We start from the raw sequence: 24,929 nt of genomic DNA, 5'->3' as shown, positions 1-24,929 counted from the left end.
CTCTCTCTCTCTCTCTCTCTCTCTCTCTCTCTCTTCATCCATCTGTCCAGCAATGCGTGCGGCTCTGCTCATCCAGCGCTGGTATCGTCAGTACGCGGCCCGGCTGGAGATGCGACGCCGCTGCACCTGGAACATCTTTCAGTCTATAGAGTATTCTGGACAACAGGATCATATCAAGGTTGGAAACACTGATGTTCTCTACAGATAAGAAGCACAGACTTACAGTCATAGAAACTTCAGACACTGATCTCGGGTTACTGTTCTTTCAAGCCGTAATTGACCACAATCTTTCAAGAGTTAGTATCTGCGTTCTGTGTCTTTACACGTGAAAGATGCTTGTGCTGTTTGTGTCTCCGCAGCTGTATAATTTCTTCGGTTACCTGATGGATCATTTCACTTCTGCCAGCAGCCAAAGTAAGAAACTCTAGAGCTCTTCGACTTTGTCTCGTCTCATGAAGTGATCGGCGTAACCGACTCCATCTCTCTCAGGGAATCTGGTTTCGCAGATGTTTCGCGAGAGTGACGTGTTTCAGGACGTGGAGTGGGAGAGACAGTTCTGTTACAAGGACATCGAGGTTCCAGACGTCTACGCCGGCCCACATCTCTCCTTCCCACTGACCGTCTCCACTGTCACAGAGCTGGTGGACGCCTTCAAAAACAAACAAGTACGATCCTTTCAGCCTTTATCTTCTGTCAATGAGAAGATCTTGCTGTCTTTAAGTGCAGATGTGTTTCTGTAGAAGCTTCACGCACGGTACGTGCTGCAACTGCTGGGCAAGACCTGGACGCTTCTGCGCTTGATGCCCAACATCAGTCATGTGTGCAGCTGCAAACACACAGAGATCACCATCTGTGGTGAGAAAACACACCTCATTCTCAAGCTGTCTTACGAAACAACACGGTTTCAAGGCTACAAAGTGCAATTTAATTCTTCGCAACTCATGCAGGTGACTTACACGGCCATCTGGAGGATCTGTTGTTGGTCTTTTACAAAGTCAGTAAAATTCTGATGTCCACAGTTGATTGCATTGGAATGTGCCAGTAATAGATTTCTGTTTCACGACAGAATGGGTTTCCTTCAGCGGAGACGCCATACGTCTTCAACGGGGACTTTGTGGACCGAGGGAAAGAGTCGATGGAGATTCTGTTGGTCCTGTTTGCGTTCCTGCTGCTGTATCCGCTTGACGTGCACCTGAACAGAGGAAACCACGAGGACCACATCGTCAATCTGAGGTGGAGATCTTATCTATAAGCACGCAGACACTCTCAAATCAAATCAATAACCTACATTTGTGTTGGCAAGCAACAAATTCAGTGACAGCAAGTACAAATGTCCTTATGTGTGTTTTAAATGAGATTGTAAGATGGAAGTTTCTTTCATGCAGATATGGCTTCACTAAGGAAGTTCTGGGGAAATATCCGGTGAGTTAACCGTTCATCCCTAAAGACCCGTTCACACCAAGGACAGTAACTATAATGCTAACAATAAGGATACAGTTGTTCTAAATATAAAGGAACAGCCGAATCCATAGCCCAACTACAAAGATAACGGGATAGAGCAACACTGGATTCACATTGACAGCAAATCAGGATCCATCCTGCTTTAAAGAGCTCGGACACTTAAATCGGCAGACGACAAAACTGCAGCGCTTAGAATAAACAGAACGATTTTGTGCAGACGATGATATGGTCATCGTTCTTGGTGTGGACGGGCCTCACTGGGCTGTCCGATCCTGCAGGACCAATGGTCCAGAGTTCAGCTCCAAACGCCACAAACTCACTCCCTTGGAAGTTTCCAGTGATCCTGAAAGCCTTTGTTAGCTGGTTGAGCTTCATTTAATTAGGATTAAAGCTGAAATCTGCAGCCCTCCAGGAGTAGGATTGCACACGCCTGCCCTAAGAGGATTCACACCGTCCACTCGGCCATCCATTCACAACATTCACAGACAGACAGGGAAAAAACATACACATCCAATTCACATGTTTGTGTATATTCAACAAAAATGGGAAAGCTGGAGGGGAAAAAAAAAACAACTATATTTTTATTGCTATAGCTCGCTATTCCTTTTCCTAACCCAAACGATTATTAAAACCTCATAGTTATCGTAAGTGGCTTGCACAGACCTTTAAGCATCTCTGATGTGTCATTTCCTTCACCAAAGACAAAACCTGAAGAGACTTTATCTGAAGAGCTGTTAAAGAACTCATAGTGCAAGACTCAAAACAAACAATTGTCTTCATGACTGAAGGCTTTTCTCTGTTGTCCTCGCAGGTTCATGGGAAAATGATTCTGAAACTTCTGCAGAAGATCTTCAGCTGTTTGCCACTGGCTACAGTGATTGACCATAAAGTTCTGATTCTACATGGAGGAATTTCTGACAAGACGGACTTGAATGTGATCGCCAAACTGGACCGTTGCAGAGTATGCTGAGCTTTAGCAGTCGCATTAAAAATCGACTGAAGAATGTTTGTTGAGTTCCGTGTGTGTCATTCATTCTCTTCTGGGCTGTTTTCCCTCAGTTCGTGTCGGCCCTCCGGCCCCTGACGAGGAGAGAAGCAGATGGAGACGAGGAGGACATGAGCGCTGGACGGAGGAGAGTCCAGTCCCTGACCCATGGCCTGACGGGTCGGGCCAGACAGGAGCTGCCGCGGCACTCGGTACACTCGGGCTCCGGCCTAACGAGTTGTCCCAGGCAGGAGCTCCACTCGGGGTTCGGCCTGACGGGTCGACCCAGACAGAAGCTGCACTCGGGGTCCGGCCTGACGGGTCGGTCTGTCGACGAGGAGCTGCGAGAGAGACGACGGCTGGCGGGTCTCAGTCTGTCGTCCGACTCAACGATGAATTGTGCTGAGGTTCTGGAGTCAGACACAGACGAATGGAAACAGGTGAAAACACACACACCGAACATCCCTTGAGGAGTAAAACACACATACTTTCAGTGACTTCTGTCTTTCTCTTTGTTTCTCTCACTCCAACACAGTACAAATCTGAGGAAAAGCTTAGACAAAACTACTGTGGCAGTACCATGGTACAGTGATGAGATCAGATGGTAATATCATGGTACTTATATATCCGTGGTAATGAGTGATTACCATCATTTACTTAAGAATGCCATAGTATTCCCATGGCATAAAACGGATTGATTACCAAATGTAACCTCGGTTCTCTCTAGAAGATGGAACGAGTATGGCATCAGTTGGCTTGCGCTACGGGAAAGATGAATCTTTTCAAGATATTGAAGCCAAAAAATGATCTATAATTTTGTCAATTTTGTTAATTAATTGTCAACGCAGTGCAGCAGCTGGCAGATCTAGGGCAGGCCGTCTAGCGTGCTCATTGGCTGCCCTGCGGGAACTGCAGTAGCCTACCACTGAGGCCGACGTGACGTCACGTCCAATGAAGGGTGCTCGCGCCTTCATAGCGTGATAGCCCGCCAGTATGGGCGTGGTTTAGCGTATATAATATATATATGGCGCGAGCACGGCAGGTTACGCAATACTCATTCCCTCTTCTCGACAGAACCGAGGTTACGTTAGGTAACCGATACATTCTCTTACGAGAGGTTCTCTCGTATTGCATAAGTTAGCTTTCTCTACAGGAACCCTTTGTCAACGCCGTGTGCGCCAAGCATCCACTCATGAGTCCCAGGATTTCCTGGGAACACAGATAAGTGGGAAAATAAGGTGGCCAGCAACGCGGCCAAAAGTGCTCGTAGGGAATACAGAGCGGCGCCGCTGGTCTGAATAAGCATGTAGCACATACCCACTGGTGCAGCTCAACCAGAAGAGCTAAGACATGTGAAAGTAGCCTGCGGACGATCATATCTGGACAAAAACGTACATCTCACTTAAACAGACAGAAGGTTATCCTGCAGAGCAGGAACTTCTAGGTTATGGAACCTGACAAAGGTGGACGGGGAGAGGCATTGCAGACCTTTTGACACATAAGCAGCTGCTATAGCGTCCACAATCCGTCTGGACAAGCTTTGTTTCGAGGCGACGAGACCCTTCGTGCGCCCACCAAACGAAACGAAAAGCTGCTCAGAGTGCCTGAAAGGGGCGGAGCGCGCAGTGTAAAAAGTGTTGAGTGACAGGTACTTTAACTCTACAGAATCTAGTGGCTCAAAGGAAAAAGCTTTCAGGGCCTCGAGGACCAACGAAAGATCCCACATAGGAATCGACGTGGGTGCAGAGGGTTCGTTCTTCTGGCTACTCTAAGGAAGCGGATGACAAGCTAATTTTTTCCTAGGGATCGACTCTTCGAACGCTGCAACGGCCACCACATAGACTTAAAGCGTGGATGGGGACCTCCCCTTATCCAACAGCTCTTGTAGGAAACTCACAGCCGTGAGACCCCACATGCCCGTGGGTCCAGATTTTTGTCCGTGCACCATTTGGAGAACACAGACCATACAGACGCTTAAAGCTTTCTGGTAGAGGGAGCGCAATCGTGTTCATCACTCCTTCTGGGAGGGCAACAGGCACCCGTTGATCAACCATGCGTGCAGAGACCAGCGCTCTGGATGGTGATGCCAGATTGAGCTGCGAGCTTGAGAGAGGAGATCTGTCTAGGATAGAGTCTATCCTAACGAGCTGAGGATCTGAATCAGGTGTGTTAAATAAGGGAGACAGACACAATATGCAGGGCAGTGGGTCGTGAGGACTGGAGTTGAGAACCCCTGCACTAAGCCATTCCCATCCTGGCGGGCTATGACGCTGTGAAGGCGAGCGCATCCATCCATTGGACGTGACGTCGCGTCGGGCTCAGTGCTAGGCTGCTGCAGTTCCCGCAGGGTCAGCTAGCTCTGCTATAGGTCTGCTAGCTGGTGCACTGCATTGACAATGAATACAAAATTAAGGATATTTTTTTGGCTTCAATATCTCGAAAAGATGAATCTTTGCCGTAACGTAAGCTAACTTATGCGCAACGAGAGAACCTCTCGTAAGAGAACCAAATAAACCATGGAAATACCTAGGGGTTTTTTTTGTTGGTGTTTGTGCAGCTAGTTGTGTTTGAGTTTTTCAATAGGTGGCTTAATCATGTTTGGCTTGTGTTGTCATTTGCTGTAATCGAATTGCTCTTACGTTACTGTTCTAACCCTTACCTAAGTTGATCGTAGAACTATTGCCAGCAACTACGATCCACTAAGGCTTATGATGACTTTGGGAAACACAGCCCTGGTTCTGTGTGGATTGGTCAAAGTAGATGTTGGTGAAACTGCAGGACTAAAAGACCAGCTGAGAAACACAACAGAGTTTAATAGTAATTTTAAAAGAATCATCTTGGTCATTTAGGTCAGTGTTTCCAAACTCTGGTCGCCAACAGGACAGATTTTGAAGGTCTCTCTAATCAGACACACTTTGTTCAGGTGTTAAAGTCTCTACTATCGACTGTTTAATCATGTATGTTTCGCTAATGAGACATACAGCAGTATCCCTCCACGCTTCTGAGAAGGATTTTTATTTGCTCTTTGTTGGCAGTTTTTCCTCTACATGTACGATTGATTTAACAGAGTTTGTAGTTTTATTGTTGTCTACATCACTTTCTAGACATTTGCAGATCAACAACTAATCAAATGGTTCTTTAAAGCCATTAAACAGAGCAAAATGATGCTTAGGATAGCACATTGTTCGTGTAAATATGATCAGAGGTGATTTAGCAACATAATCCAGTTTGATCCGAGAGATTGTTAAAGTGTTAATGTGGAGTTTGTGTCTCACACACACTGCAGATAGTGGATGTTCTGTGGAGTGACCCGATGTCTCAGAACGGTTGTGTCCCGAATGAGGTCCGAGGGGGCGGGTGTTACTGGGGGCCGGACGTCACACAGGAGGTGCTGGACAGACACAAACTGAAGCTGCTCATCAGATCACATGAGTGCAAGCAGGAGGGATATGAGTTCTGCCACAACGGCAGGGTGAGCAGTTTATGTATCCATCCATCCATTCACTATCTATCCATCCACACATTAATCCATCCATCTACTATCCATCCATCCATAAATTTACCTGTCCATTCACGATCCATCCATCTATCTACCTATCCATCAATTTAATCATCCAGTCATCAATCCATCAATTCATTTACCCTTCAATTCACTATACATCCATCCATCCACCCATTGATCCATCCATTCACTATCCATCCTTTTGATCCTTCCATTTAATATCCATCTATCCATCAATTTACCCATCGGTTAACCTATTCTCTATCCATCCATCCAGTTTTGCTATAATCTGTTCTGAAGTCGATTGTTTTGCATTTACAGGTTTTGACAATATTCTCAGCCTCTAATTACTATGATGTGGGCAGCAACAGAGGCGCTTACATTCGTTTGGGCCCCGACCTCATTCCTCACTTCAAACAGTTTCAGGCCAGCAGATCGACACGAGAGCTCACACTGAGACAGAGGTGAACACACACGCAGTGTTTATGCAGTAGGTCTGAAATCAGTTAAGTTCTGTTTATTTTATTTATAAAGCACATATTAAGACAACTAGGGTTGCGTGAGACTCCCGCCATTGAGCCACTTCTCACGCTCTCATGCCACACCCCCGATTTCTCACGCTGAAGTGTCAACCCGGTTGGTCAAATGACTGAAAGATGAGATTTACCTGTTGAGCCACTCGTGATCAACTAGTTATATGGCAAATTAGTTAAAATATCCCATAATCTAGAGCGAGCGTGTGTGCGAGACAGATGTTGTGCTCGAAACTGCGAGTGTGCACAGCAGAGAGGGTCGCGTATTCTTCACTCGGACGTGCACTTCAGTCTATCGCTGTTGCTGAGACTGTATTCATTCCAGTGAAATCACAAAATAAAATGCACACAAACGTGTCCCTGCTTGATATAGACTGTAACCACTGATGAACATATTCGGTTTTGATGAGAGATGCAGTGAGTGTACCTCGCGGAGCTCCTCAAAAGAAGTTTATTAAGAGTGTGTATCGTCGGCGATCTAAGCGGATCGTTTTCTTGATCACTAAAAGGAAAGTTCCCTCATCATTGTGGGACCAGCTGATTGTCGTTGAGACACTGCAAGGGAAACCGAACGAGTGGGTTCCAAAATCTGAACTGGATTGACGGATGGGGAACCAAGAGCCTATTTATTGACGTCGTAGAAGCCATGGAAAATGTGGAGCAGACCCTTAAATGGAAAAAGAGTCGTGAGTACAATTTAGCCAGTACTGGATGACTGTTTTTGAATGGGGAATTTATTCTTCTTTCTCCTACTGACTATGTGAACTATTTTTGCTGTAGATTACTGTGGGGATTACTGATGGACAATTTTTGAACTGTTTTTTGTTTTTGTTCTTTCATCTTTCAAATCAATTTTGAAACACTTGAAAGTGTGCATCTGGTGAATATACATATATGTATATAGATGTGTCCAGTCGTATTGAATGGTTGGTGGTCTATTTGAGAGTGATTATTATGGGTATTATTGTACTGATTATTGGTGTGAAATCTGTATCTCATTAAGTGATTTTTTTAGATGCTCAGAGATCGCCATCACCTCAAATTTCGACCCAAAAATCCACCCAACCAATTCAGACATATCAGTACTCCACAGCGAAACAATCGTATACTTAAAGCAAAAAAGAACAAGCTAAAAAAGCCATTCTATCTATATTTTCAATCTCGTCTTGCCTACATCAAATTCAGATTCAAATTCAAAATCTCCTTTTGAACCTGTTTTTATAGACGACTCCAATAAACCCGTTATAAGCTTTTGGTTCCAAAAACACCTCAAATTCGTCCTCCAGCAATCAGGCATCTCCGTACAATTTTTCCAGTCACTCCAAACCAAAACCAAAAAAGCCTCTCCCAGCATCAAATCCAGGCTCTCGGAAGATGGTCTTCAGACACTTTCCAAAGTTACATCAGAACTAACCGGTTCCACTTCAAAAAAGCCCATCAAACCCTCATTGACTAAACAATACCGTGAGTCTTGATCTCCCGTCGGGTGATGCGACAACTCGTGGTTGAGCATCAGTGCTTTACTTGCCGTCCGCCTGCGAGTCTTACCCGTCTGGAGCGGTGAGCCTGCAACCGGCCGTTAGGACCCTCTCACCCTGACCCTAACCCAAGCTGCTCCCGTCGAAGGCTAAATCATGGCGCTCCCGCTCAAACATGGAAGCTTCTTCTGGAAACGCCAGCCTGACAGATCTCGGCACTCCTTTTATTGGGGGGAGGTCTTTAGTCTGGCGGCTGTCCTCGGCTCCTTAGCTTTTGGGGGGAGTACTCTGGGTTAGGGCCACATCCCGAGCTCGGAGCGCTGCCCCCGACAGCACGTCATATATACTTTAAGCTTTACTCCCTGTAATTATATGTAAGTGTGAACATGTGAATTATTGCATCAGATTTAGTGGGATAATGTGAGTGTAAAACATTATTGTGTGTGTGTTTAGTGTGGGACGAACAGAACGTTCTGCATTACAGGCTCTGAGGATGCAGCTGTTCACACACACATCTGCCCTGATTCGAGAATTTCAGGAATACGACCCACAGTGTACAGGTACTACACTACACTACACTACAGTGCACAGGTACTACACTAGCCTACACTCACTAACGGGCAAGTGTGCTGTGCTCAGGTGTGATCTCTGTGAAGCACTGGGCCGAGGCGGTGGAGAAGGTGCTGCGGCTCAGTCTGCCCTGGAGGGTTCTGCGGGCTCAGCTGGTGGGCAACACACGGGACGGGACGCTCAACTACCAGCACTGGCTCAACCAGCTGTCCGTCATCCAGACACACACTGAGGCGAGTGGAGAGAGGGAGAGGGGGCGAGAGAGGAAGAGAAAGAAGGAGAGGGAGGAGGAGGAGAGGAAGAGGGAGGAGGATAAAGTCCTCCTCCCTCTCCTAAAATCATCAGAAAAGTCATCCTGCAAAATACTGTTAATATTGTTAAAAAAATAAACTTTTTAGAGAGAGAGAGAGACTTCTGATGGCTGCAAAGAACACAAGCCACTTTAGTGATGGACTCGACTATCTCAGTAAACTCGACTAGTTCAGTAAACTCGACTAGTTCAGTAAACACGACTAGTTAAACTCGACTAGTTCAGTAAACTCGACTAGTTCAGTAAACTCGACTAGTTAAACTCGACTAGTTCAGTAAACTCGACTAGTTGAGTAAACACGACTAGTTAAACTCGACTAGTTCAGTAAACTCGACTAGTTCAGTAAACACGACTAGTTAAACTCGACTAGTTCAGTAAACTCGACTATCTCAGTAAACTCGACTAGTTCAGTAAACTCGACTAGTTCAGTAAACACGACTAGTTAAACTCGACTAGTTCAGTAAACTCGACTATCTCAGTAAACTCGACTAGTTCAGTAAACTCGACTAGTTCAGTAAACACGACTAGTTAAACTCGACTAGTTCAGTAAACTCGACTAGTTCAGTAAACTCGACTAGTTAAACTCGACTAGTTCAGTAAACTCGACTAGTTGAGTAAACACGACTAGTTAAACTCGACTAGTTCAGTAAACTCGACTAGTTGAGTAAACACGCACGTGTGTTTGATTTTCTCTGTCAGATTGCGAACACAGGTCTGCTGGAGACGCTCTACAAACATCATTCAAACCTGGAAAGCATCTTCAGAATGATCGACACGGACCATTCAGGTGATCAGATGAGCCCTTATAACCAGAGTCTGAAAGAGTTTGAGTGTAATAGTGTGTGTGTGTGTTGATCAGTGGAGTGTGTGTGTGTTGATCAGTGGTGTGTGTGTTGATCAGTGGAGTGTGTGTGTGTTGATCAGTGGAGTGTGTGTGTGTGTTGATCAGTGGAGTGTGTGTGTGTGTGTGTGTTGATCAGTGGTGTGTGTGTTGATCAGTGGAGTGTGTGTGTGTTGATCAGTGGAGTGTGTGTGTGTGTGTGTGTGTTGATCAGTGGTGTGTGTGTTGATCAGTGGTGTGTGTGTTGATCAGTGGAGTGTGTGTGTGTTAATCAGTGGAGTGTGTGTGTGTGTGTGTGTGTTGATCAGTGGTGTGTGTGTTGATCAGTGGAGTGTGTGTGTGTGTTGATCAGTGGAGTGTGTGTGTGTGTGTTGATCAGTGGAGTGTGTGTGTGTGTGTGTGTGTGTTGATCAGTGGTGTGTGTGTTGATCAGTGGAGTGTGTGTGTGTTGATCAGTGGAGTGTGTGTGTGTGTGTTGATCAGTGGAGTGTGTGTGTGTGTGTGTGTGTGTGTTGATCAGTGGTGTGTGTGTTGATCAGTGGAGTGTGTGTGTGTGTGTGTGTTGATCAGTGGTGTGTGTGTTGATCAGTGGTGTGTGTGTTGATCAGTGGAGTGTGTGTGTGTTGATCAGTGGTGTGTGTGTTGATCAGTGGTGTGTGTGTTGATCAGTGGTGTGTGTGTTGATCAGTGGAGTGTGTGTGTGTTAATCAGTGGAGTGTGTGTGTGTTGATCAGTGGTGTGTGTGTTGATCAGTGGAGTGTGTGTGTTGATGAGTGGAGTGTGTGTGTGTGTGTGTGTTGATCAGTGGTGTGTGTGTTGATGAGTGTGTGTGTGTGTGTGTTGATCAGGGCTGATCTCGTTGGACGAGTTCCACCAGACGTGGCGTCTGCTGAGCTCTCACCTGCAGACGGTCATCAGTGACGAAGCCATCGCAGAGCTGGCCGACAGCATCGACTTCAACAAGGACGGCAGCATCGACATCAACGAGTTCATGGAGGCGTTTCGGCTGGTGGAGCAGTGCAGAGGCGTGGGGGAAGATGAGCCGGCACCCGAGAGAGAGCGGGAAACACGGATCGACCTCTAAACCGCAACGCTCATTAAATCACCAACACGGGAAACTCATAGTGAAACTTTATTAATCATCATATCGACAGTAAAATAGTCCAGCGGATCGGAGGCAAACATTCACACGCAAAAGTCTAAATGAATGAGCTGCGCATCACTGCAGTGCGTGTCGGCTCAGCTGAGTTTGCTGCCGCGCGTGTGCACGCTGTCCTGAAGCCCGTCCTCCACCGTCCTGATGTCGTCCAGGTCGTCTTTGATGACACTGATCAGGTGACTCAAGCCCTCCTGCTGATGCTTCAGGTGCTGAAAGATACAGCGATGACAGTTGTGTTTCAGATAAAGCTGCTCATGTATGAGGGCCGGGTTAGGGTTAATCAAGAAAACATGTCATTCATCATGGACAGACGCACTTGTATGATGGACAGATGTACTCTTATCATGGGTAGATCATGTATAGATGGCCAAGTCCATAAACGTGCATTTCACTGATCCACGAGGAGGAGTTGAGGGACAGTAAATCATGAGCTTCTGTAATTCTTTGGGTGAACTATCCCTTTAAAGAGCAAAATAGACACGAGTAATGGAGCGGTCATGAAGTCAGACCCCGAGAGGGTGAATAACTGGCCGCTGGATCCTCCAGACGTTCCTCTGGGTTTCTCAGTGGTAAACAGACAATCCTTGAACGATTTCTTCTACACACTCACCGCCAAACGTTCTCTCTAGTGTTCTTAAAAACTAGAAACATGACGCGTTCTCAGTAATTTACGGTGTAGAACAAAACATCCGCTTATCGTCAGCTTGTGTGTGTTTTTCACAGGCTTCATTTCACTTAGAAATGGAAAAACCCACAGGAACATCTACGGCAGGGGTCTCAAACTCAACTTAACTGGGGGCCGCTGGAGGTATAGGTCGGGTCGGGTCAGGCTGGGTCGGGTCGGATCAAGTATTCCACAAAAGGATCACAACTGATCCAATCTTCTCTATCTTAATTATTAACGTTTCATCTGAACTGTTCCTCTGATTTTGAACTTTCCTCTCTGAACATGATTGGTTCTTCATGAGCTGCCCTTCTGACAGCTGAAGTTCATTTTACAAACTTTGTTTTTTCCTTATAACACATCTTTGTGATACTTACATTTGCTCATGTCCTTTTTATTTTCTTTATACAGCACATTACTATGATAATGAATGTTTTTTTTTGGAGGCACATTTCCTTTTATTATACTTGGAAAACAATTATTGGTTTGGAAATACAAATATTAGCCGTCATGTCTTATTGAATTGTTTCTACACATGTATAGTGTCTCAGGAAATTACTGACTTTGCACAAATCAAAGCAAACCTTCTTCTCAACCTGTTGGACACACATAACGAGCTCAAAATGATTATTGTCACATTGTTTTAGAGCAGGGGTCTCCATCCAACACGTCGCTCGTGAGCTGCCAGTGCCTGATTGGGGCCGCGGGATTGGTGCAACGACGGGCCGCACTATCATTATACTGTAATGTCCAGTAGGGGGCCACAAAACATCCCCCGCGGGCCGCGAGTTTGAGACCACTGAACTATGGGAACCGGCGGACAATTATTATTCCTACAGTTTTGACATGCCGCACTATAAATATCTCCAGACTTTCACCAGCTCATATATATATATATATGAGCAACCCTTCAGAATATAGTTATGAATGAAACTAACGTTTGGTGTGTGTAAAGAGATTCCTGACTCAAACTCAAACTCTAACCCACTGCAAAGATTGAAAACTACAGACGCAAATAAACACGGTGCAATGAAATAAACACTCAAATGGGTATTTTGGATGTTTTCTTTACACTAGCCTGAAAGCAGCAGCAACATGGAGCCTTATTTCTCTCACACTCTCACACACACACACACACACACACACACACACACTTGCCTGTTTGATTTCTCTCAGCAGGTCGGCATCCACACGGTAGCGCTCCTCTGAACGAACGGCTCCGAAATGATTCTGCATCCGGATCTGAGACATGAGTTCATTCAGTCTCCCCTGAAAAACACACACACACACACACACACACACACACACACGTGTTTGACTGTATCAGTATGAGATCAGCGATGGTTGTTGATATTTTCTGTTTAATCCTCGAACCGTCACAGCAGAACTCGACTGCTATAGACGCCTGATTATGAGTCTTGTTTAACCGTCCGGCTCTCTCGTGTGTGTGTGTGTGTGTGTGTGTCTGATGTTCGCACCTTGAACTGTGTGGGAGCGTTGAGCTCTGATTGGATGGTTTCCAGCTGAACTCTCAGATGTTCCTCATCGAGCTGAATGGCGTAACCGCTCTTCCTCTGCACTTCCTGTTTAATCAGCACCTGAAACACAAGCGAGAAGAGTGTGTGCACACCTGCAGGACTCTGTGTGAGAGGTGTGTGTGTGTGTGTGTACCTGCAGGACTCTGTGTGAGAGGTGTGTGTGTGTGTGTGTGTGCGCGCACCTGCAGGACTCTGTGTGAGAGGTGTGTGTGTGTGTGTGTGAGAGAGGTGTGTGTGTGTGTGTGTGCGCACCTGCAGGACTCTGTGTGAGAGGTGTGTGTGTGTGTGTGTGTGTGAGAGTGTGTGTGTGTGTGTGCGCGCACCTGCAGGACTCTGTGTGAGAGGTGTGTGTGTGTGTGTGTGTGTGTGTGTGTGTGTGTGTGAGAGAGAGGTGTGTGTGTGTGTGTGTGTGTGTGTGTGTGTGAGAGAGAGGTGTGTGTGTGTGTGTGTGTGTACCTGCAGGACTCTGTGTGAGAGGTGTGTGTGTGTGTGTGTGAGAGTGTGAGTGTGTGTGTGTGTGTGTGTGTGTGTGTGTGCGCACCTGCAGGACTCTGTGTGAGAGGTGTGTGTGTGTGTGTGTGTGAGAGTGTGAGTGTGTGTGTGTGTGTGTGTGTGTGTGTGTGTGTGTGTGCGCACCTGCAGGACTCTGTGTGAGAGGTGTGTGTGTGTGTGTGTGTGTGCGCACCTGCAGGACTCTGTGTGAGAGGTGTGTGTGTGTGTGTGTGTGTGTGTGTGCGCACCTGCAGGACTCTGTGTGAGAGGTCCATGAGCTTGCGTTTGTACTGTGTGATTTTGGCGGCGGTCGTGGCCTGATTCCTCTGCAGTTCGCTGATGTCATTAGAGATTATCTGAAACACAGCAGAGAGACGGTCATGTGACGCATCAGAGAGAGGCAGTCATGTGACGCATTGGCTTACTCACGTCCACTCGCGTCTGGTGCTGTTTGCTCATCTGGTCCTGGATCTTCAGTCGCCGCAGCAGTTCTCTGAAGCCCACCATCGGCACTGGAATCAACCTGAGCGGGAAATCACACACTGATGAGGTCACGGGGTCACACCAGCGGCTGACGAGGTCACGTGATCACACCAGCGGTTGACGAGGTCACGTGATCGCACCAGCGGTTGACGAGGTCACGTGATCGCACCAGCGGCTGACGAGGTCACGTGATCACACCAGCGGTTGACGAGGTCACGTGATCGCACCAGCGGTTGACGAGGTCACGTGATCGCACCAGCGGCTGACGAGGTCACGTGATCACAAAGATGAGTGAGTTACGGGACGCACTTCTCTGGGTCTGGATTGTCCACTTTGGCCTGTTCCCAGATGATGGGGTCCACACCTACACACAGACACACACAGACACACACAAGTGATCAGCAGCGGTCCCCAGCAGCGCACACACACACACACACACACACACACCAGCGGGGGGGTTCTGCAGTAACTGCTGGAGTTGGGCAGGGGTGAGCGCAGTGCGGCTGACGGTCATGAACACGCTGAGCTGCTGTAACTGACTCTTCACGTTCATCTGCTCCATGAAGCCGTAGAGCGTGGACGCCGGGACTCGCTTCGACGTGCCGTTCGGAGAGCGTTCCACCAGATACACGATCACCTCGGTCCTACACACACACACACACCACAGGATCAGCACGGAGAACCCTCACGCTCTTCTGTTCTCAGACCGCTTCAGAGCAAGGACAAGCAAACGTGAATGGTGACTGAACAGTGTATTATACACACACAGTTTTCTACATTAGTTTGCTAGGATTCTGTTTTTTAACAATGCCAAAGAAATGCAGTCAGCATGACAACATATCAACAGACTTTCATATAACTACAGTTTTGCAACAAACTCTTTAAAAACAACCATTAAAATACAAAAAACGAAAGAATTTACGCCCCACGAGGAATAACAGTCAATAGTAGGGCTGCGGGAAAAATCGATTCTTAGATGCATCGCGATGCGGATGATTCAGAATCCATTCACAAATGTCAAATTGATTTTAAAAAAAGGTTTCTTTTTTATGTATACAATTATAATAACGTAATATTGACGGAACTCTAGACCGTCTGTGGCGTGCACATAACAGAGACGCGATGGCTGAGCGCTAAACCCAAACTCCCTCCGCGTTAAACGCTGACGTGTGGAAATATTTTGGCTTCTGAAGTTGAAGGGGGAAGGAGCTGGACAAGAGCCGCACTCGATGTAAGCTTTGTAGAGTAAAACTAACGATGGAAACACAACAAATATGAGAAGCCATATGACACGTTTCCGGTCAGGGGGGGAAAAACACTCGGAAGATTTATTTTCCTGTCGGTTCTTTGCAATGTTAATAAAATATTTTGTACGTTAATTCTTTACTTTGTACTTTTAAAGCAAAGTATTTATAGTCACACACACACACACAAAAAAAAGATTCAGATAATCGATAATCGCTTCAGCATCGAATCGTAGCCCTCTGAATCGGAATCGAACTGAATCGTATAGAAATAAATAGCCTTTTAAAACTGTAGTGTGCACACAAATGGGACTATGTTATAAACATGCAGAGCTGTGAACGGTCAGTGACAGAATCAGAGCATGTAGAACAGAAGTGAGGTCAGAGGTCGGTCTCACTGGTCGTCGGGTAACGCTCGCACGCCCTCCACGTTCACCGTCAGCGTGGGAACTCCGCCCAGGACCTTGTGTAAGGACTCCACCAGATGCTGTTGCTGAGCACGAACATCCGACTCCTTCTTACTGAGAGCCAGAGCCACCAGACCATCCTCATCCTTCACCCCGGGGACACAGCTGTAGCCCACCGCCTGTGTGTGAGGGAGAGAGAGAGACATACACTACCTTATCGACCACATAGGGATGAGACGATTACCAGTTTCACTATAAAACACGATAAAATGTACTGACGGTTAGTATTATTGTTTGAAATATAATTATCATTAAAACTGTGTTTGATTATCGCGATTTTAATAGCTCACTATAAATCATGTCTACAGTCTGACGCAGCGCGCAAGGTTATTTATTTTTTTATTGGAGAAGGAATGGTGGAAGGCAGTGACCGTGATCGGGAGATTTTCCAAATCTGAGGTGTAGTCATAGTTTGGCTTTTACAAAAGTCCTGCGGGACACTTAATCGAGGACGGTCACCCTGTCTGCAGAACATGCACACAAAATACACTGTAATAGGGGAAACACTTCACATCACCCACTGTAGAAACTTATAGCGAACGCAAGGCAAGTTACCTTTGACCCCAATACAAAAACTACGTCTGGGAAAAATTAGGCACAAACTGTTATTATGAGTTTAAATATTTAATCTCACTCACTAGAAATAAACGTGAAGCTTCCGCGAAGAAAAGTCTGCAGCAACTGGCTTTGAGGGATAGATGAACAAACGTTCAATTAAGAGTGACATTTAAGAGATTATAATGCAACTCTATATATTTATTGTCCACTTATTATATCGGCATAAGTTGTTTTGAACACTTTCATCTCGTTTTAACAATATTGATAATCATGATAATTTTGGTCACTAAAATGGAGATATGAAATTTTCATACCGTCCCATCCCTAGTCCCGCCCTGAGTGAGCTGTACACAGGCCCCGCCCACGACTGTTGACTGACATTGCAGTATGTGTGTGTGTGTGTGTGTGTACCTTGAAGCGGCAGAAGGGGTTCTCCTGGCTGAACTCCACTGGTGGAGCGCTGCTGCTGAAGTAACCCTTGCCTGCTCCCCAGAACGCCTGTAACTGGTTCCATCGGGCCAGAATGGAGTCGCGCTCGTCGTTCAGGACCGCTGGCGCGGAGAGAGCGCTAGCAGTGTTGTAGAGCTGAGAGGAGTGAGACACCTGCTGGTTGAACACACCACCTGCAGAGAGAGAGAGAGACTTTACAAGCTGGATTTGTACATCCCAAAGGTATCATCTTAACTGGACTAACCATTTTCTTTAAACGAGCCAACTATTAAACGATCGCTTCATTTTTAATAAACATTTGAAAGGATCACTTCTGTAGTCGGTGCACATGTAGCAGAGTTGCCGCCACAAACATCACCTTCAGCAAAAGTCCATTCTCATTTATTTGATTAACAAGCTGTTCAGTCTTCAAAAAAACACAACAGCTTTGTTCATATGCAAAGCAGGATTTATATTTTCGTGACCAACCTGATCACCGACTTCAATCAATACGTCCCCAATCGAACCCTAAACCCGTTCCGGAGGGAAACCGCACTGGTCCCCCCATGGGAGACGCCAACGAGGCCGCAAAAACATTAAACTATCTCAACGGCCCAAAAGAATACAGAAAGATGAAACACCCTCCCAGAATGTTTCAAAGACAAAGAATGAAAAAAAAGATAAATCAATAAAGAAAAAATAAAATAACAATAAATCAGTTTAAAAAAACGCAACACACACTCCCACATGTGTCTCTCTCTCTCTCTCTCTCTCTCTCACCACACACACACACACACACACACTCACTCACTCATCCACTCAGAGAGACACACACACACACACACACCAGGTTAGCATCACTGATCTGATGTTCTCCAGTTCCTGTATGAGTGTCTCACCCTGTTGTGTCTGAGGCTGAATCCCAGTGATCCCAGTGAAGCCCCCGAACCCCAGTCCAGCTCCTCCCAGCGCACTGAAGCTCGTGCCAGCATTCGTGCCCAGCGCCGACGAGAACCCGAAGCCCTTGTTCTGGGTGTTCCCGAAGAGACTCGCACCTGCACACAGTCGAGTCAGAAAACGCATCACTTCCTGCACACACACACACACACGTCACTTCCTGCATGAGGACACTGTACCTGTGTTAGCCGGCGTAGAGAAGCTGAAGCTGGACCCGGTGCCGGCCGTCGTTGTTGTGCCGAAGCCTCCGAACGCACCTACACACACACACACACACACACACACACACACACACACACACACACACATATATATGAGTAGGGGACACTACACATGCCAAAGGTTGACACAAAAAGTGATGCGATGGACAGAGCGTGACTGACGAGGTCTGTGATTGGATGCAGACACACACACACACACACACATGACTGATGGATGACGGTGACCATCGACCTCTCAGACTGAATCTACCTGCGCCACTGAGGCCGAAACTGAACCCCGGGGCCCGAAGCAAACGCCCCGTACAATGACTGACACACACACACACACACACACACACACACACACACACACACACACACCAGAGTTAGAGACACTGGAACACCGACCCCAGTCACACACACACACTCACCCGCGCTACCGGATCCGAACCCGAAGCCCGTGGACGCGGATGTCGTGGTCGCGGCTCCGAAGCCAGTGCCAGAAAGACCTGTAACCATGACAACAATCAATCGCTACTCGTCACATAGGGACCGACCCGAGAGCTAAAGGGCGCGTCTCGGGGACCAGGGAGCAGGGAGCAGTGCACACTGCGCAGGGACCGTGGCGAAAGGAACGCACCTGTACTGTATAACGTAGAACATACTTATTAAGCGGTCGTCATGTAGTGACTTACTCAAAATAAGTACCAAATCAATCGATTGTGCGCTTTCGGACGCAGCCCAGCTGATGATGACGTGATGATGATGATGATTGGCGGGAGCTAAACCGAAGCCTCACGCGCCGTTTGTTGTTGAAACGCCGAAAATGGAAGAGAATGATTTAAATGAGAAGCACGGAGTGTCTTCGTCGTCATCATCTTCATCAACACCACAACGGACTCATGAACACACCGATAGGCGACAACAGCTGAAATACCGGTAACACAATAATGAGACGCGTCTCGTGCGCTCAGTCAGCGGCTGCTCCCGTCATTCAACACAGTTTTCAGAGATGAGCCACTTTATAAACATACTCGACAGCTTTTGAGATGAAACTATGAATGTTTAAAGGGATTGAATAATAAATATATATTCCACTCACTCGCGTTGCCAGCCGCGCCGCCGAAGTTGAACGCCATGTTTCCGGTCCTGCCGCTAAACAGTCCGACTGGAAACAAAGAACAAGCAGTTCCGGCCACACACTCCAGATATCTGTCTAACCCGAGACCTGATCCAGTAAAACCAGTAGGAGACACCACTTCATTGAGCTCTCTGTGAATGTTTGTAGCTGTTTTGAATAAAACCGTATATGTATGTAAATTTGAACTTTTGAAATGGTCATTATTCATTTATAGCATCATAATCTGTATCTGTATTTTTCACAGACCTTTATGAATCAGAATCAGCACATCTTTGAACTTTAATAAAAAGCTTTATTAACATCTCAGTGTTAACAGACACACATGAAGACAGATCATCGCAGGCCCTTGCGCTTCATCAGCTTCCTCTTCTTGAGCTCGGTGAGCTTCTTCTTCTTCTTCAGGCCCTGGGGTTCGGGGGCCTCCAGCTGGATCTGGGCCGGTTTGGGGTCCGCCGGCGTCAGGAACACATCGTCCGTCACGTCCGGCCGCATCACTTCCTGTTCCTCTGAGCGCTTCTCCTTGCGGATCTCCTTCACCATCTGCCTCTCCTTCTGCCTTTGGGCTGTGGCCAGCCGGATCATCCGCCGGTGCTGCGCACACACACACACACACACACACACACACACACGTTTTAAAACAACTAGCATTGGTCAACATGCTTTACAAAAACCAAGAAACAAACCATAATATAGAAAAAACACAAAGCAAAATGAAGATAAAGTTTGTTTGGATCTGATGTAAGCCGGTAACTCCATAACTTAAGCCTGAGTGAGGAAGAGTGAGGAAGAGGATGATAGAGAGCTCGTACCGTATTGGGCGGCTGGTAGTGAGGGTTCTCGTAAAGTGTCGGTCCACCGAAGCTCCCCTGGAAGATCTTGATGAGGTTCAGGACGAAACGAGGGCCGATCTCCACCAGAGACGCGTCCTCCTCAATGATCTGTGGACAGAGAGAGTGTTCACACACACAGCTGAGGGTGTGTGTGTGTGCGTGTGTGTGTGTGAGAGAGAGATGCACACCTGATAGTTCCTGAACCACACTCTGTGGTCTGCGATGGTGAAGGAGAGCACGTGATCCACGAACGGCTGACTCTTCGGGTGATACTGAGGCGTGGAGAAGATCTGGCAACATCAGAACACAGTTCACACTACAGCACTGCCGTATGAGGACCACACACACACACACACACACACACACTAATGTTGAATTAAACCTGAGTAAAGAGCTCTTTCAGCAGGGCGTAATGCGGCTCCGTGTCGAACTTCTGTGGACAGATAAACATGTTCAATAGGTAAATGATATCATATATCCGAAATCAGTCTTGTTGTTATAGACACATTTTAGCGTCGGTACAGTACGCTGGAACCTCAACAGAGGCGCTACCGTTTAAAGCGAGCCGTACCGTACCATGCAGTGGAAATACGCCATATGTGTGAGAGAGTCTGTGTGTGTTTCACTCACCGGGTCGAAGGACAGCAGAGGCCTGGACCCTTTTAGACAGTTTCCGGTCATCTTCAGCTCAGCCAGAGTGTGAACTATAAACAAAATAAATACGGTCTCATGATAGTTATATTGACTGAAAACATGCGTGACATTCAGAGCTGGAAGTGTTCATAAACACGAGCTCATGATGGCATCAGCCAATCCTAACAGAGCTCATTTACATACAGGTACAGTTATAAAGAGAAGCAATCCATCAACATGATTGTGTGTAAATGCGTTTGAACGCTACCGTTTTGAACCAGAAACTTGGCCGAGGGTCCGTTAGGAACGTTGGAGATCCTGAAACACAACAAGTCAAGTCACCTTTATTTATATTTTTACTACACAGTCTGTATCAAAGAAGCTTCACAGTGCTAACATGAAAATAATATAACAAGTTTGTTTCTAGAAGAAAATTGCACACAATTTGTTGCGAACAACAGAGGATGTGAGCAAACACTCTCTCTCGCGTGTAATCTGCGTGTTTTCTCACCACATGTAAAGATCCTGCTTTTTCTTGGCTTCAAAGAAGATACACTTGTTGCAGTTTTTGATTTCACACACCTGAAACACAAGAGATGAGAATCAAAACACCAGGCCTGTGTGTGTGTGTGTGTGTGTGTGTGTGTGTGTGTGTGTGTGGAAGCAACTGAAGTACCTCGTTGACCACAAACAGTTTGTCTTTTCTGTCCATTTTGGTGTCTGGAAGAAAAACAAACAGAGTGAGATTTCATGTTTCATTTATAGCTGGTCTGAGGCGGTTTAATGGGGTTAAAGCTGGTCTGAAGTGGTTTATAGCTGGTCTGAGGCGGTTTAATGGGGTTAAAGCTGGTCTGAGGTGGTTTATAGCTGGTCTGAGGCGGTTTAATGGGGTTAAAGCTGGTCTGAGGTGGTTTATAGCTGGTCTGAGGAGGTTTAATGGGGTTAAAGCTGGTCTGAGGCGGTTTATAGCTGGTCTGAGGCGGTTTAATGGGGTTAAAGCTGGTCTGAGGTGGTTTATAGCTGGTCTGAGGCGGTTTAATGGGGTTAAAGCTGGTCTGAGGTGGTTTATAGCTGGTCTGAGGCGGTTTATAGCTGGTCTGAGGCGGTTTATAGCTGGTCTGAGGCGGTGTTACCGGCTTTGCTGTGCGGCATCATGGTCTTCAGGTCCTGCATCAGGTGTCTCGTCCTGAAGCTGATCCCTCGAGAGGAAAACACCAACACTCGCTCTTTGTTTGTCCATTTTCCCTGAAGAACAAACATTCAGAACAACATAAAAACACTAGATTATTATATCTAAAAGCTACAGACACACACTCACGTAAATGAGAGACATTAACTGTAAATATTCTCATCTTGTTTCTACTGTTTACATCCAGCCTTAAATTCAATGTTTCATTTACATTCCTACACTACAGTTTAACAACACATACATATACACATACATATACATAGATATGCACACACGCAGTAGTTTGTAAAGACGTGCAGTGATGATGTCATGAATGTGTTTCTCACCGCGCTGACGGGCGGCGGGACGCTGATGATGTTCTCGCGAGAGTTCGGACTCGCTTCTTCTTTATCTAGTGTAAAGGACACGCTCTTCGTCTTTCTCTCGGTTTGTGCTGTTTTGTTGCCGTTTAATTTCGCTCTTTTAGCCTTGATCTGCGCCGATCTCTCCGCTGCACGCTTTCCTCCGCGCGCCGCCATCTTTCTTACATACGTCAGCGGAAGCGGAAGTGGACTGATCACACTGGACGAAAACACACAATGAACTCGGAGTTGAATGAAGACACAGGAGAAATGAACGAGGAGGATGATGATGATGATGATGATGATGACGACGATGATGATGATGATGATGAGGAGAAACCGAAAGAGAAAGATGATGATGATGATGAAGGGTTCTCAATGCTGTCAGATCTGCCGGTTGAGATGAGCGAGAGACGCCCGACCTGCCGCAGATGCTGGTGAGACACACACACACACACACACACACACACACACACACACACACACACACACACACACACACACACACACACAGTCTCTGGTTTACTATCTTGGTTGGTTTTTATACTGTACAAACTGTATATTCTACCCCCTTACACTGCCCTAACCCTACCCCCCCCCCCCACACACACACATACCTTAACCCTAACCCCCCCCTCCCACACACACCCTAACCCTAACCCCCCCCCCAGACACACACACACACACACCCTAACCCTATCCATCACAGGAGCTATTCTGCATTTTTACATTTTCAAAACAAAAATAATTCTGTATGATTTGTTTACCCCATTTAGGCCCACCGTGACACGAGTCCCCATGAGTCTTCAGGTTTAAGTCCCCACCGGGATAGAAAAACATGTACACACACACACACACACACACACACACACACACACACACACACACACACACACACACACACACACAGTGTTAGTAACAGTAATGTGTGTGTTGTGTCTCCATCAGTCGGCCGGTAAAGGTGTGTTTGTGTCCGTATCTCCCGGCTCTTCCTCTCGACGTCTCCACATCTCTCTACATCGTCCAGCATCCGGCCGAGGTGTGCACACACACACACACACACTGTCTCTGAACACCTCACACACACTCTCCCTGACGTGTCACATGACCCTCCTCTCGCCCGTCAGGAGAGTCGTGTTCTGCGCACGGTTCCGCTGCTGGCGGCCTGTCTCGCTCCGGGGAAGTGCAGAGTGTTCGTGGGACGCCGCTTCTCTGAAGATAGGTGAGTGTGTGTGTGTGTGTGTGTGTCAGGTCGGGCGTATCTCGCTCATCTCAACCGGCAGATCTGACGCCATCCTTCTTATGATGTACCGAGTACGTCAGGATTCACGGGACGTGTTCCCGGTTCCGGCTGATCTAAACTGTGCAGCCTAATTTGACCCACCCAGAACATTACAATAATCTAGAATGAAGCGCATTCCGATGAGAGCATATGACGTCATTTAGATGTATTTGTGTGTCGAGACTCCCGCAGGTGTGTGTGTGTGTGTGTGTGTCAGGTACCCTGATCTGGCGGCTGTGTGCCGAGACTCCTCCTCTCTCCTGCTGTATCCCGGAGCCGCTGCCGAGAGTCTGGAGGATCTGAGCTTCAGTTCCGCGACTCACAGCGTCATCCTGATCGACGGCACCTGGAGTCAAGCTAAAGACATGTTCCTGAGGAACCCTCTGCTGCAGCTGCCCCGTCAGGTCACACACACACAACCTGTCACTCGTGTGAGATCAGCCAATAGGAGCCCAGCGAGTGTTTACCTGTCCTCTGTGCCGCAGGTCCAGCTCCGCAGCGCCCCCTCCAGTCAGTACGTGATCCGCACACAACCCAACAACATGTGTGTGTCCACGCTGGAGTGTGCAGCCGTCGCACTAGCCATCATGGAGAACAACCTCAATATCCAGGAGGTGTGTGTGCAGTGTCTTGCGGGTCTGATGTGTGTGTGTGTGCGAGTGTCTGATAAATGTGTGTGTGATATATGTGTGTGTGTGTGTCTAATATGCAGTGTTGTGCCTTGAACACGTTCATATTTTGGTCGAACTGAACGTACTGTATTACTGCCTGATGAACGTTACCGTGAACGCGTTCATTCTGGTGTGTGTGTGTGAACGCACGCTCTCTCAGTTTAACGTCGTACAATAGGGTGCCAGATTTCTATAGAGCCTTCCAGGTGAAAACCCCCCCTAAAACACACGTAAAGAGACCTTAATATGTAGCGAAAAAACACCCAATCTGGCAACACAAGACACCAGTGTCGCGCCGCCGTCGAGCGAGGAGGCGTCGTATGATCATTTAAACGGCTTTTTTGACGAGGTCGGTAAGGATGGGAAAAATCGTACATTTCTATGCAAACTGCCCGTCGATAAAATAATTGTTGTCTGTGGTTGTATATGGGCTGTGGCAATAATACAAATAAAAAAGCTCGCAACATATGGAAAAAAAAAGAACTATGAATGAACTAGTGAATTTTAAAATGAACTTTGAACTAATGTGTGTGTGTGTGTGTGTGTGTGTGTGTGTGTGTGTGCAGGTTCTCCTCAAGCCTCTCCAGGCGCTGTGCTCCTTCCAGCTCCAGCACGGCGCTCAGGTCCACCACAGCAAAGAGCAGCTGATCAGAAGCGGCCAGTACAACAAGATCCTGCCCAAGAACAAGCGCAAGATCCGCCGCATGCAGAGGCTCCTCGGCCACGACACATGACACTTCACTAGCCAAATACCCTGCTCAGCTTTTCTATTGTTATTAGCTTTTTTGATAATTTGTCTGTTTTAACATGAGATGATGGTTTACTAATATAGACTTCTGAGTGGATGAAACTTCATCTGCTGTGTGTTTGTTGACTGTGATTGGAGAAATAAAGCGGACTGATTGTGTGAGACTGTATTTTGCGCCCTCTGGTGTCTCATTACTGTAGCGCAGCTGAGAGACTGACTGAAT

At 46.9% G+C, this 24,929-nt stretch overlaps 4 protein-coding genes across 5 annotated transcripts; 2 read left to right on the top strand and 2 right to left on the bottom strand.

Moving 5' to 3' along the window:
* The first annotated feature begins 52 nt into the window (after nucleotides 1-52).
* On the top strand, nucleotides 53-11,297 carry ppef2b (protein phosphatase with EF-hand domain 2b). The gene is made up of 15 exons (XM_089123775.1): nucleotides 53-178; nucleotides 360-414; nucleotides 490-665; nucleotides 741-855; nucleotides 948-994; nucleotides 1,067-1,233; nucleotides 1,386-1,422; nucleotides 2,273-2,422; nucleotides 2,521-2,886; nucleotides 5,733-5,918; nucleotides 6,270-6,412; nucleotides 8,413-8,519; nucleotides 8,599-8,762; nucleotides 9,539-9,626; nucleotides 10,529-11,297. Exons 1-15 carry the CDS (start codon nucleotides 53-55, stop codon nucleotides 10,762-10,764), a joined length of 2,163 nt encoding a protein of 720 aa, XP_088979901.1. The 3' UTR covers nucleotides 10,765-11,297.
* Nucleotides 10,800-19,126, bottom strand: nup54 (nucleoporin 54). 2 transcript variants are annotated; one of them, XM_039675837.2, is made up of 13 exons: nucleotides 18,974-19,126; nucleotides 18,303-18,380; nucleotides 17,851-17,928; nucleotides 17,614-17,769; nucleotides 16,697-16,908; nucleotides 15,659-15,846; nucleotides 14,464-14,660; nucleotides 14,326-14,380; nucleotides 13,963-14,056; nucleotides 13,782-13,889; nucleotides 12,982-13,101; nucleotides 12,662-12,772; nucleotides 10,800-11,048 (listed from the first exon to the last, which is right to left on the bottom strand). In XM_039675837.2, the coding sequence occupies exons 1-13, from the start codon at nucleotides 19,008-19,010 to the stop codon at nucleotides 10,920-10,922; spliced, it is 1,563 nt and encodes a 520-aa protein (XP_039531771.2). In that variant the 5' UTR covers nucleotides 19,011-19,126; the 3' UTR covers nucleotides 10,800-10,919. The 2 variants fall into 2 exon arrangements, with proteins under 2 accessions (XP_039531771.2, XP_039531772.2); XM_039675838.2 differs by lacking the exon at nucleotides 18,303-18,380 and having other exon boundaries at nucleotides 18,974-19,114.
* A 157-nt stretch (nucleotides 19,127-19,283) lies between these two features.
* brix1 (biogenesis of ribosomes BRX1) lies at nucleotides 19,284-22,182 on the bottom strand. The gene is made up of 10 exons (XM_039675847.2): nucleotides 21,991-22,182; nucleotides 21,609-21,720; nucleotides 21,152-21,195; nucleotides 20,987-21,057; nucleotides 20,744-20,793; nucleotides 20,473-20,546; nucleotides 20,225-20,275; nucleotides 20,031-20,132; nucleotides 19,822-19,950; nucleotides 19,284-19,603 (listed from the first exon to the last, which is right to left on the bottom strand). Exons 1-10 carry the CDS (start codon nucleotides 22,180-22,182, stop codon nucleotides 19,346-19,348), a joined length of 1,083 nt encoding a protein of 360 aa, XP_039531781.2. The 3' UTR covers nucleotides 19,284-19,345.
* Nucleotides 22,183-22,242: 60 nt separating this feature from the next.
* Nucleotides 22,243-24,875, top strand: dtwd2 (DTW motif tRNA-uridine aminocarboxypropyltransferase 2). The gene is made up of 6 exons (XM_039675839.2): nucleotides 22,243-22,442; nucleotides 22,954-23,044; nucleotides 23,133-23,227; nucleotides 23,505-23,691; nucleotides 23,773-23,901; nucleotides 24,525-24,875. The coding sequence occupies exons 1-6, from the start codon at nucleotides 22,243-22,245 to the stop codon at nucleotides 24,690-24,692; spliced, it is 870 nt and encodes a 289-aa protein (XP_039531773.2). The 3' UTR covers nucleotides 24,693-24,875.
* The last annotated feature ends 54 nt before the right edge of the window (nucleotides 24,876-24,929 follow it).

The sequence above is a fragment of the Pimephales promelas genome, chromosome 19 (genome assembly GCF_988280905.1).
Source record: "Pimephales promelas chromosome 19, fPimPro1.hap1.1, whole genome shotgun sequence".
Classification (NCBI taxonomy): Eukaryota; Metazoa; Chordata; class Actinopteri; order Cypriniformes; family Leuciscidae; genus Pimephales; species Pimephales promelas.
This window is presented reverse-complemented; position numbering and strand designations above follow the sequence as displayed.